Raw genomic sequence first — 14,535 nt, 5'->3', positions numbered from 1 at the left:
GAAGATGAATTTTATTTCTTCGTTGAAAATGAAACTGAGCCTATTTTTTCTTATGAGTTTTATTTTTGATCAAGAAAATAAAATGCTTGACGTGACCTTTATGACAATTTTAAATATGCTACGGCTTTATCGGAAAACGAAGTTTCAATATGTAACATAAAGATATACTTAACGACCGAATAATTACGATGTTGACGATATAAAATATGACATGACATGACAACCTATGAAAAACCGAATAAAATTAGCGTGAGGGATTGATAATTGTTTATAAAATATATGTAGAATAATACAATGTATTTGAAAATACTTATATATTTCTAATAAGATTTATCAAGCATTAAAAACGTATTTCAATCCTACTTAAAAAATGTTTAACAATCCTCTCTTTAACTATATATTATGAGCATCGACGGAATCGCCTTAAATGTGAAATTGATCTTGCGATGAAAGGAAAAAGAGAGAATTACGATTTTATTTGTATCGAGTTTTTTACTTGTTTATAAATAAAACCATCTTGGTTTACAATTAACGGGCATTTAATATTAAATATCAAGAGCTTCCATTGAATCGCGTCCGAATGAACGTTTCCTAAGCGAAGAGGGGTAGAAGCTCTCGAGAAGAAGAACGGGGGATGTCTTATCGTGCGCCGCGGTTTGCGCAAAATTGTACGTAGGCCCGAGAAATCTCGCGCGAGATTTCTCGCGTCGTTAATGCGCGATCGTTCCGCTCGATCCGCACAACCGGCGCGATCGTACCTCTCATAAGGACCCTGTAATGTGAAATAATGGGTATCCACCCACTCGATGAAAATTACATGAGACGCGCGGCCCGTCTCGAACGAGGGCCGGGGCACTCCACGCGCACGAGGCACCACCCTTAGGGGGCACGTACGTACGGGCCGCGAAACGAAGGTGTAACGACGAGGAGCCCCGAGGGGGAGGACGCATGTAATTGCGACCGACGATAATTATTTGGTAAGCGCGAATGCCGTAATTAAAATTTCAGAGAATATAATACAGATGCGCGGAGATAGGACGGCACCTTTTTGCATTGTTGTAACGTGTGCGATATGTCGCGGCGGCGCAATTGTTTCATGCATCATACGATATTGACTCGTGTTTTATTCCAACACGCACTGAAATAAACGGGATAAAGATCTGAGGACATGTTTTACAGTCCGAGTTAATTGGATAATTTTTAATGCAGAGAGATGATGGTGATTTATGTTCGTAATTTATCTAATAGATATACATAATTTTATGCTAGCGCAACTCGTAAACATTTGTTTATTTGTATTTTATTCGTGCGATTATTGTCAAATTAATTTAAGTCCTTATTTAATTTTTGTTTTTTTCGAGATTTAATAATGCAAAATTTTTCGACATAGGCATTGTTTTAGAAGGATAACGTCATATTAAAATTGCGTAAAGGTTGATACAATTTTAAGCAGCATTGTAAGTATAAGATAGCAGGATTGTATCTTTAATTTCTGTTTAATGATATCACAATGGAAATTACAATAATACTATCATGTATCAATATAATTAAATAGAATAATAAGAGAAAGAGAGAGAAATTTGATACAAATACAATATAAATTTATATTTTTTAAATAAAATTTAATATTGTTCTAAACTGTACTTTATAAATTAATTTATAATTAATGAAGAATTATAAATTAATATCCGTATTGCGATATTACAATACTTTTCTGACATTCTTTACATATATATTTCTCTTTTATTTAAATAATATTTGATAAAATTTTTATAAATACTCTATTTAGGTTTAATTTAGTCAGATCGACTTAAAAAGAGGATCTTGGTTGATCTGACTAAATCAAGCCTAGGTCTCGTGTCCAAGTGGAGTATTTTTAGCATCTTTTAATATCTACTGTGGCAATTTAATGAAAAACATAGCAAAATTTTTGTAATTTATTCTTTAGTCCGTGCTTATACTTTCCATAATAATTTATACTTTTCATAATAATTTTCGATATAAATTTTTCTCCGTGTATAGATGAAGCAGGGAAAACATAGGGACTTACATAGTCGTATATTTATAATGTATATTTATTTTGATTTGATCAAACGTACACGTATGACAATTCCTACAGCTTTATTTAATAGATGCAAAACGCATTTGATTAAAGCGATGTAAAAAGTTGAGTACGATAATACTATATATTAATGCGTTATATGTTCTTATGGTTTATCTACAATAGGTGTAGTACCCCTCAAACCATATGAAATTGACCAATTACAATAGAATGTAAATAGAATAATCGACTATAATTAATTAATTTCTTATGGCATAAGGCTTATTACCTATTGAAGACAAACATTAATTACCAGTAACAACAATGCATGCATGATATGACGATAACATTTAACATTCTTGTAAATTTAATTTAAAGACCAATATTCATTAAACCTTTAATTTAACTTTTTATAGTTTAACACTTACGAAATATCAAAATTTTACTTCTGGTGCTAAAGTGTTTCTTTTTCCTTCTTTAATTGCTTTATTAAATATGTTTAGAAATGTATAGAAATATGTATAGAAAATTTATTTAATTTCTCACATTTTATGACACAATCTATTTCTCTTTACAAAAAAGAGAATAATTCTTAAAGTATAAAATTAAAAATTTTTAATCTAAAACCTTAAATTAAAATATTTCTTTATTACTCTTTATTCATTATTTTTTAAATATAAATATTCAGTTATTTAACAATTTTATACTCTAATAATTTTATTAATCATTAATACATAAAGATATTTTCTTAAAAGCTTTTAATTCACTTCAAAGTTATTTGCTGTTTATAATTTAGAATTAATTGATTCGTATATTTTAATGATAATGTTTCTAAACTTCTACAAATATAGAAATTATATTTTTATTATTAGAAAAGAAATTATATTTATCTGTTAAATTTATTTAAATGTAAATCTAATCGAAAACATTATGCTTTTGTGACAGATCTTGCAGATGCGTGATGTAGTCCTGCGTCAGCTGGTAAGTAGAATTTAGGGTAAAGGTGATGGTTTTTTCTTATCCCAACGGTATTTATTGTGTATGAAATCAGTGCGATTCATTCGCTTATGTAAATTTTTATATGCAAATTTTTCTATTCAAAACTTTTTGGAACGTTGATTAAAAAAAGAATATAGGTATAATTTTTTTGTTTTAAGAAAATACATTTTCTAAAATAAAAAGTTAAAATAGAATTTTTTCTTTACTTTATTTCTTGTCTTGTTTTAATAGTATATCTTTATCATACGATTACTAAAATATGAATATGGATTGTTAAAATTTGACTTAAAATTTTTTTCTTGATATAAATTTTTTAAAGCAATTATTTTAACGAATTGAATAAATTCACTTGATGCCATGTAATTCATACAATATAGAAAACAACTGTGATATTTTATAATTTTTATCAATTTTATACATCTACAGTATTTTAATATATATTTTAATATTGAATTACACATTACACATAAAAAATTATATTTTGATTATTATTGAGAAATATTGAGAAAAAAACAACTAAAATTTTTTAATCTTTGTAATGCATGGAGAATTAATTTTCTAATAAAATATTCGTGTATATTATAAATATGATTTATTGTACTATTGACTTTATATATCACTTACTTACTCTCGATTTTTCAAATTTTTTGAAGCACGGATTTTTTTTAGCATAAATATTGACGCCTAAATATCGTAAAGTGCAGAAAAATTATATAAATAAAAAATTGCGATTATTTTACGCTTATTAATACATATTACAATTTTTTATGTGTTTTTAATTTTTCAATTTAATAATAACCACGTGTCGGCAAGAAAAAATATTATAAATTTCTTCAAAATAGATTCACAGAAATTACGAAGTTTTCAATACTATTTCGAACAAATTGACATTACGATTTAGTTTTTTCTTAAGTGTTCCATTTTTTACGTTACAACCATACTCTTATCGCAATTATTTTGTGTAAAAATTCTATGAGATTAACTTTGCATAAATATCGCAATCTTTATTTAATTACGTCATTATTTTAATATTGACATGAATCGATTTCTTCCAACTTTTACTTGCTCCAACTTTTAGTTTCCGATTTATTATTATCATATTCGCGATTAGCTTGATTATTAGTAATATAAATTTTATATGCAATTGTAAAAATTTTACAAGATATACTTTTAGTCTGCTTTATTTGTAAATTGTGTTGCAACTTTTAGATACCATTATGATTTTGGATTCCGATTTTTTAAATACGGTTTTATATTACGATTGCCATCAGATAGGTGTTTGTAAAGATAATGGGAAGCAATTTTTCCAAAAATATTTGAATAACAGTTTTTATCAAGATATTACGAAGCGAAGTGGTTGCGAAGTGAGGCAACAATGTTGCGAAGCGTGAATGTAAATTAAATTTTACATTTTATAAAAAACATGAGAGTATTTTTGTTATGCGATATAAATATGTTTTAAAGTAAATTTATAAATAAAATATAAATATAAATATTCCACGATAGATTATTATTAAATAAATGTACATACTCTATATATCTCTCAGTATGTATTTTCTTAACTAAATTCGTGTTGATTTAATCAGGAATTTCTTGTCGCGAATGCCTTAAGTGCGTAAAGTATTAGATAGCAGACGTAAACTCTTATTATAATATACTTTTTTATTATTACAGTAAATATACTTTTTTATTATTAAATTATTAAATTTTTAATATCGCGAGTGTGTCGTTTTGTGAGTGTATAGTGTATTATTTGAAGTGAAAAGTAATCGATAAACAAAAAATTTCCTATATCACTTCCGGAAAATGTTGCAGATTTAATTACAGCAGAAGATATATCGAGGGACATCACGAAATGGTGAGTTTTGAATTTTATTAGTAATCTGTTTTGTTTAATTTTATTTTAGACATTTTATTACAATTTATTTATCATTATTTATGCTTTTTTTCTTTATACTTACTTTTACTTGAACATCATTTTGGTTGATCACATTAATGATAAAAATTAACAGAGGCTTGAACTGAAAGAATTTAATTACTTTTTATACCTTATATTTTTCCTACAATTAAGTTTTTTTATTTTACAAATATTAAATTTGTAATCAATTTTTACACAAATATTAAATATTATGTAGTAAAACGTATTTTAAATTTATTTATAAAATAGGTCAAAAATAAATATGGTTACAAACAAAACAGATTATATTGCATGCGTCATAATTGCAATGTTTACAATAATCGCACTGATTTCAAATGTCAAAGTAAAGTACATTGTTAAATTAATAATTTTATATGTTGCATGTTGTATTAATTTTTTAAAAGTCATTAATATAAAATAAGTATTCTTTTATATTTCCATTTGTTACATATAATGAATGTCTATACGTATATACGCGTATGTGACATTTTTCCTGAATTTATTTTTGATATTTTTATATGGTATGTTTATATTAACCAGTTTTTTCTGTATACACTTTTTACATTTTTTAAATCAATTTTTCAATTTACATTTAAACAATATCCATTATATTTATATAAATCTTTTTTTATATATGAACAAACAGAGTTACTTGATTGCACATCGCGTTGTGCCAGAAAAACAGTCATAATAATAGTAAAAATATGGGTTTGAAAGAAAGGAAACCGCCAGGTGCTCGTCCGCGTGTGTGTGTTGTACACATCAGTTCCCCATGTCCCGTCTGACCATTTAAATTAGTCGAGAGCAGCCTCCTTTCAAAAATTAATTGACGTATCGATTGGGCCGCCCTGCAGACACATTATACCGATGTCGGTGGTGCCAGGGCTTCAGTTTACATTACCTACCGCATGAATAAAGGTCGAATAATGACGCCGCGCTTCTGGTTTAAGCACGATAAAGTGCAAAATATGTACATGAAAAAGCAAAAATCACTCTCTATTCACAATTATCATATCAACAACAAAAGATAGGTCTTATTGCTTACTGTAACAAGCATTACACGTGGTATGATTATTTTAATTTCCTTTATATTATTAGTAAAAGATATCGTAAACATTTTTGCAAAATAAACTCTGCTATTATACTTATCACATTTAGCTGAGCTCTAATTACAACACAATGCAAGTTTATAAATGCATTAATATCTGGAATTAACTGTCACAGATTGTAACGCCTGGGAGTGGCAACCAACGAACGAAAAAGTATGGTTGGAAAGAGTTTTATGCCGGGTAAAATTTTTTTCATTCGCGACAGGCAAGCGCGCATCATCAGTTGTACTCGTTGCATTTTTCATATTTCGTCGGGGCGCAAAAATGTCGGGCGCGCGATTGGGACGGACACGCCGGATAATATAATAACGAACAAGGGAGACACGCGGATATAAAAATAAATGGCCGTGGAGAGAGCGCGCGGCAACCCGACGCGCCACACGCAGAGACCGCGCGCGAGACGTGTTTATAGTAATGAGCCTTGTCGTTATTTGTCCAGCGAAGGGGATTTATCGAGATACCTCGTGAGATCTTGTTGCTCGATCTTCCTCCTCCTCGATGTCTGCTTATTTTCTTCGTCGTTCCTCCGCCCGTCCTGTCCTCCTTGTCTCCGCTAGGTTGTTAAACCTCTCTCGCATTCGTCGCTATACGGAAAGAAAGCGAAAGGATTGATTTTGTTGGTGACGACCGAGAGATATTCACGTCGGGATGTATCGCCTATCCTCGCCGTGAAGTCTAATGATGGATTTTTCCACCATTCTGACGCTAATTCCGACGAAGAATTAATTAAGACGTTACGGCTAAGTTGTCAACAAAAACGCGCAATCCAAAACGTACAGTACGGAAATTAATGTGAAGATGAAGAAAAGAATTAATTTTTCATTTACCACGAATGATATTTATAATATTTTAATTATCTGTGCTCACTGGAAATAATTAAAAGCAAAATATAATATCTATCGCGTAATAACAGTAATTATTCGCACGCGCAATTGCGATTTAATTTCATGATGTTTTTACAACAAATGCGAAAGCTTAAACTGAATATATAAATTATTTATCGCGCAGCTCCTCGCAGCAAATTACACTGTATTTGTAAACCCGTGTCATTTACGACACCGTGTGTCCACCATTTATTGACTTTTCTCTTATTTTAAACACGGTAAAAATTAATTAATATAATTTTATAAAACGGTTTATGTAAAACGATTGCTTTTAATGATTATTTACGCAAGATAGAATATTACGAACGATAGAATATTATTCGCCGATCGGCTGGGAGTATAAAATCGCGGGGACTCCGCAAATTTAAACACAAAATCACACGGCCGCGTGCATCAAAGTGCGAGATGCGCTCGCCCGATATGAGATCGCTATTGCAATAAATTTCGCACAACGATACACTTGTGCCTACCTCAACCCCCGAGAAAAAGAACCGGCTCAGCGCGACGTATAAGAAATTATCGGCAGTTTAAGAGATGATTTTGCGAACGTTCCTTTAACCTCGGCGTGCCTGCATTTTTGGGATCCTGGCTATTATAGCTATCTCTCGTGCGAATCACTGTAATATCCCCGTAATGTGTGACATATCGGCGAAATTGAGTTTCAAGTATAAAGTCATTAATCTGTCCAATATATACGTCGGCGCGAAAATTAATTTCGAAAAGAACAGTAAGTAGACTGTCGGAAAATTGTACCTGTCTACGATGTTTACCGTTATCTATATATTTAAAAAATCTAGATAATTATCTAGAAGAAGAAATGGCTTTATCTTTATCTAGCTCATTAGGACGTATATTATCTCCATCTTTATCTTACATAAAAATAAGTATTGGTTTCAACCTCTAAGTTACCATACATTTAGTCTAACAATTTTTTGAAGTATGTAGTAACAATAGATTGCATAGAGCATAGAATAGTAGTACAATGTAAAAATTGCCTTTACTATTAGTAATTTATAAAGTTTTACGAGGAAATGACAGTCGACTCGATTTAAAATCATGAAATATTTATTACTTGGAATATTATTTATAAAAATGTGACGACACTGCATAATGACTCGAAAAGAAACAGGAGTAGTAATGTAACCCCGCTACAAAAATTAGTTTTGTTCAAAGAAACATTATTTGTTATAATATTATATATTTATCTAAAATAAAGAAACATTATTACAGAATATAAACAAATATTTGTACAAATATAGATTGCGGTAGAAATAATTCTGGTATAATAAAGATTTGTAATGTAAATTGTAGATTAGCAGTAGATCAACTACAATTAAACTATTATCAAACAACTACTTCAATATGAAAACTTTAAAAAAGAACTCGTTAAGCTAATTAAAGTGCACGCTTAAGAGATTACATTAGCAAAATTTCATGTTAAATCATTATAACTTTAAACAACTTGAAATGTACAATCAAAATAACAAAAAATACTCAAATGTACATACATTTATGTGGCAAATAATACGTTCAAGTTTGAAAAGAATGAAATAGTGTGTGTAATTAAATGCTAAAATAATTCTAATTATGTGGTATGTTAAAATACATATATATATCTTGAGGAAGTTTTAAAATGTTTAAAAGTAAAAATGCTTCGTAATAAATGTCGGCTATTGGCATATTAACGCCACTGCATAATGGTAGGCTATTAAACAAAAAATTCCATAAATTCTCACAAGAATTTATCATCTAATAATGGAGATATTATGAGTCCTAACAAGGGTCCTATAATAACACTTTCCTCTATATATATCTGAATATAGAAGATAAAATAATAATAATAATAATAAAATCCGATATCGAACGTGTTGCCGCATATCGGGCGCACTAACGATCCTTGACAGTTTTCCGTCTGGCAACCGCCATCGTGGCTGGCAACCGCAAAGTTTCAATAAGGAGGCGAACCGACCGGTGCAGGTCGCCGTGCGTGCACGGGATATCGCGCCTTATTCGCGAACAAGGTGCACGTCAACGTGACTAAAGAGGCCTCGTTACCATAATCGTCCAGGCACGAAGTGTATTCTTAAATCTGGCAAGCCAACACCTAAACACGGTCATCATCGCTTCGCGGTATAATAAGATCACATCGCGCCGGGCCCAAATGGACCTCTCCTCGTGACCCTTGTGGCCCACGGTACGCGCCAGGTCGATTCAGTCGGAATGACTTTTTTTTTTTGCGAGCGGAAGATTTTTACCAAAAGCTCGTAAAATCTGATAATATTAACGAATCTTTCTACGTGTGAATACATTGAAATATTTTATTGTAAACCATTCAATAGTTTGTTTTATTATATTTATATTAATATGTTAGTTTTATTACATTATATCTCATTATATCCATTTCGTCACAAAGTGACATCGCGCTTGTGACCTTTCGCTACTTTAATCTTATTAATTTTGTTTTCTAGACAGACAAATATTAAAATAGATAACGATATGAATATTAAATTTGCACATTCAAAACTGTGATGTTTTGGAACTTAATTTAATGTTTATTTACTTTAGTTTTTTTTTTTTAAGTACATACTTAAATTTTAATTAGATTTGTTGAAAGATAGAATGCAGAGCACAATGTAAGAGTTTATTATATCAATACATGAATACCGAATATGAAATTATGTCAAAAATGGGTTGTAAAGTGTTCACCTATAAATTTTCTTGGAAGTAATTCCCTTTGAAAATATTAAACAAACGTAAGAATCTATGAGCTTATATAAATGTTTTGCGTTTCTGAAACTTGACTTTTCGACGGTAGAGAAAATGTAGTGTGTGCTTCGACTGAATCTGCCTGACGCTGTTTAAGAGAAACGAGATGGACGAGCGAGATGATTACCAGCGATTTAAAGATGATCCGCCGATCGAGGGACGCCTACTTGGATACCTGCAGTTTGCTGCGCGCTTATTAAGGTTATCCTTACCTCGGATCACTGTAATACGCTTGTAATGTGTGACAATTCGGATGATTTGCATCCCTGGATGCGGAAGGCATAAAGCCATCAAGCGGGCTGTGCAATCTCGCGGCATCTCTCGGTGCATTGTTCTATTAAGCGTCTTTGCGGAAAGTGCAAGGCACACGTGTGCTGCTTGGATCGAATTACTTGCGGGTATTCCCCTTCTTCCTACCCCTCCCCCCTCCTTCCCCCTTCGCGCGTACGAGTTTCTTTTTTAATTTCATATACATGCGTCCATTCGCGTGGAGGGAAAAAATTGATTCGCGAACGGGTAGACGGAAGACCCGAGGGGGCACACTATTGGCTTCGCGAAATCGATGGGGCTCGTATAATAATGATCAGACACGAAACGCCCGGAGTTACGTGAGTAATTGTAAATTACCTATTCCCCATTCTCTCTCGGAGTAAATAATTTGCGCCAAAGTAACGTTTCGCAGAAGTAGTAATGCATTTCGCATCAAAAAAAATGAAAAAAAAATCGAAAATTTTTATCTATAAATGCACACACAGTTTGTTTAGTTATCTATGCAATTCTTTGTATTATTGCATGTAAATAGCTCGAAACATAAATCTAATGGGCGTAACACGTTAAATAATTAAATTAATGTTTAACGTTAAAAACCAAAGACTTAATAAACATTTTGCATTGTATTTGAGTTAATATTGACAATTTAAATTTGTTGATTAAAAGCGGAAGAGTTGATATATTATCTCAATCAGAAAATAAAATATATGACAACTGTTCAATTGTTATATTTTTGAATATTTCTGGTTTATTTATTAATCGAGATGCCCTCATATTTTAACGTCAAAATTATACATGCCCGGAATACGACGTTCTAAGGAAAATAGTGGGCAATACTTTTAACTGTTTTACGGAATATTTTGTTGCAAGAATCTTATTGGCCAAACAGAAAAGTTGACATCGTGGGATTTCTCACGAATTGTCGAGGTATAACTGGTCATCGTGCTGGCCGGGGGGAGGCGTTCGAAGTTGCAGGCAGGTACGCGCAGACGCGTTAATGGCAGCGAGAGGGAAAGAAAGAGAAACCTCGATGTCATTTCTTGTTTGCGATGTGCTGTTGTCGGCGTGAGATATATCGGGCCTAATGACAGGCCGCTTCGCACCGCCATGCGGTATTCCCCACGCCCCACAAGAGCGTCCGTTTTTTATTTTACTTCCCAGCCGCGAAATTTTCCTCTTCGTTGTGCATGCCACACGTTCCAAATTATTACTTCGTCCGTGAAAGAAAGCAACATATAAATAAAAATTATTACCTTGCCTGTGAAATATATAAGTAATTGTTTTAATTTGGAATATTATTTTATATATTTTATAGTAATTTCTCTCCTCTCTTCTGCCTCTCTCCTTCTCTGCTTTTCTATCTGATTGCCATAACTTTTTCCAAAAACTCTAAATAAGTCTAGCACGATTAATTTGTCCTCACTCAATGATGTATCTAATAACATAGTCTTAGCGATATTGAAAAAGTCATAACGCGAGAGTGGAAAAGAAGATAAATGAGAAAAGAACCATTTGTAACAAAGTAACGCGTACGGGGTATTTATGGCGACGGGCATAAATTAAGGGTACTTTCTGTTCATGTCGACGCACCTCCGGCGTGCTAAACAGCGCTCGTTTATATTCGCTGTCGCTGCTACGAAGAGTCAACTCTAAATGGATGTTCTTATAATGAACGAGAATCGATTGGATTGCGTTCAGGGGGTAAACCGAGCTGTGTGGTTTGGCGCCTCCGAAGAGAATCTTATACATAAAAATATATAAATAGACAGTATATTAATTATTTTTATTCGTCAAGTAATGCTGGATTTAGCGCAACATTAAATATCAATAGACACAAAGAACAAGGGAACGTGCACGTTACGTGTTAATAAATATTTAATCGAGGGCGATGCTACATATCGTAACAACGAGATCGGCAGCGGGGGGGAAAAAAATACATACGCAGTTTAATGGGAGGGGGGTGGGGGAAGCTGGTAAAAATGTTAAGCCAGCAAAGTATCACGTCGAAGGAGGTAAGTGGCAAGAGGGACAGCCGAGGAGAACGAGCGAGGGGCGCGTCTCGGGCCCTCGGGACCCCGTCATAAACAATAGCGGAGAAGTAATTGATTCTCTAATAACTTAACGCGCGCCAGCACGAGTCAGCCACTAACAGCCTTAGGTAGGCATAATGTATTACGGCCGGCAACAACTCGACTGTGCCACGCCGGGGGGAGAGCCGAGGAGGCTTCGACGAGAAGCACCACGGGATCTGCCGCGAGTGTGGGGCCCCAGACTCCGGAGATTTAAGGCCGCGCGCCGATAATAAAGCATCCACCCTCGGAAAATGCCGTCGTCCTCGCGCGCACGAGAAAACTTACCACCACCACCACCACCAACACTACCTCCTCCGCTCGTCGAGATATACGATAGTCCGATCCCGTTTCCTCGATCGATCAAGCGATCACGCGCTAAGCATTGATTTCTAATTTTCGCAAACTGAGAAAAAACCAATCGATAACGATACACAGAAGAAACTAGTCTTAAATTTATAATCATTGTTTCATATATATGAATATAAGCAAAAATATAATGTCTTCTTGTTACATATCGAAAGTGATCCCTTTTCCTTCGCTTTTCTATAGGTAAAGTATGCAAATTATAATTAGAAAATAACAAAAGATTGCAGTACATAAAATATGCACAGATTATTATCAATTAAATCAATACTAGGTGAGTGTAGAAATTTAATCAATATTGGTTTTTTTTTAATGGCAAAACAAAAGTCTAAGTCTGTTAACGTTTAGCTCGTCAGCAACTTTTGTAATTCATGATAACGTCAGCCATTAAAATCAATTCTTCATTCTGTGATTTTTCGACATCGACGTTTCTTCGATCTCTTTCCGTCGTTGTAACCGACGTGCCTCTAAGCGAGTGCAATCCTCGAGCGCGCGATCCTTTACCGACGACACGATCGCCGCACGCCGTTGCCAATTCCGCTTCAAAACGCGAAGACGACGGCTGCGATGGGTGGTCGATCGCGCATGAATGTTTCATGACTCCTAACTATCCACGAAACATGATCGATGGCCGGTTAGCACTCCGCTCTCGCCGACCCTCGTGAGCGCGCATCCGCTCGCTGCGAGCGAGAGCTCACACACGCGCTTCACAAGCGCGAGCGCGTGCGGGTGTGCGTTGCGCCCGCACCAAACCGGCGTAGTTCATAAATACGCGGCCATTTGGCAGTAAATCTTGGTAGCCACCGGAGAGAGCCGGTGGTCTCTTTTTCTCTCTCTCTCTCTCTCTCTCTCTCTCTCTCTTTCTCCCTCGTGTCCTCGTCGATTCTCTACGGCGTTCCTCGTTGTTAATTACCGTGTTTTAACACCTAGGCCCCACACCACCTATACCCGCTCGCCCCGAGCTCGTCCGTCGTCTCTTCCTCTCCTCTGCTCCCGGTTATTCCCGCGACCTCCCTCGTCAGGGCCGTATACAGGTCGCATTCACTAAACTCCTGTCGTACGCGCAATTTCTTATTACACTTGTTCGAATCATGTAGAGTGCAATTAGTGTTCTATAAAAATTGCATTTAAATACCGTAAATACGACTAACTTTTAGTTGCCGAACATCTTAATATTATACAAGCGAAATACACATATATTTTTAATCCTTTAGAGACTATCTTGTTTTACAAGATTGTCAGATTGTCAACTGCTTAGTCAGACTATCTGGATCACTGATTGTGTTTAAAAGGGTTTTTACACTCTAAAAAACCTAAAAATTCTTGCACTCTTTCAACATTTAGAAACATGTTTACATGACTCGATATACATTTTTATTCGATATACAATTATATGACTGTAGAAATGTTTTTTTACCTTTTTGTATCTTAATTTAAGGGAAAATCGACAAAATGCATTGTTACAATGAAAAATTTATAATTTTATACGTGCGCAAAAAATTCCTTTTAGCTTCAATTAACAGTTTAAAGTTAATACTTACGAGAAGAATAGTACAATGGTTTCTGGTTCAAAAAAAGTATGATTATTTAGTAACCTGAATATCACTAATTTTGGTTTATAAAAAAAATAGAGGAAAAGATAATAGAGAAGTGAAAGAAAGCTATGCTTTTGTAAAAAAACTAGTATTTTATTCTAAAAATGATCGCTTAAAATTAGTATGAAAAAAGAATTTCATATTTATGATGCATTAATGCTGTACATTCTTAACAAAAGTGCGATGTATTTGCTTCTCGTAAATTATTTTTTTTAAATAAAGTACGGCAATAAAAAAGATTTATTGCATTTTTAATCGTAAAAGCATTTTTTAAATTTATTAAAACATGCGAGTCTTCTTTAAATAAGATTTAACGCATAGTTGATTTTAATGTTTTAGTAGTACATAGATAATCAAACTATCTATGTACAAGGGAGCTTACATTTAATTTTCTTTAGCATTTTCCTCCGTCATCTTACTCACACCTTCAATCGGTCGCGTAAAGAACTCATCATAATTTTCTCTACAAAACGCTCTTCCATCTTGAATATCTATTTTGAATTTCTATATATACTATA

The 14,535-nt window shown here is 33.4% G+C and overlaps 1 protein-coding gene across 1 annotated transcript in view; it reads left to right on the top strand.

Moving 5' to 3' along the window:
* Window positions 1-2,995: 2,995 nt before the first annotated feature.
* LOC105829512 (DNA ligase 1) overlaps window positions 2,996-14,535 on the top strand; it is a 41,953-nt gene continuing 30,413 nt past the window's right edge. Inside the window, exons 1-2 of the mRNA XM_036283038.1 lie at window positions 2,996-3,022; window positions 4,868-4,898. Coding sequence (XP_036138931.1) covers window positions 2,996-3,022; window positions 4,868-4,898 — 58 coding nt within the window. The remainder of the gene's footprint in view (window positions 3,023-4,867; window positions 4,899-14,535) is intronic.

Source organism: Monomorium pharaonis, chromosome 2, assembly GCF_013373865.1.
Source record: "Monomorium pharaonis isolate MP-MQ-018 chromosome 2, ASM1337386v2, whole genome shotgun sequence".
NCBI classification, from domain to species: Eukaryota; Metazoa; Arthropoda; class Insecta; order Hymenoptera; family Formicidae; genus Monomorium; species Monomorium pharaonis.
The sequence above is the reverse complement of the archived record's forward strand: the minus strand, read 5'-3'. Positions and strand labels throughout refer to the sequence as shown.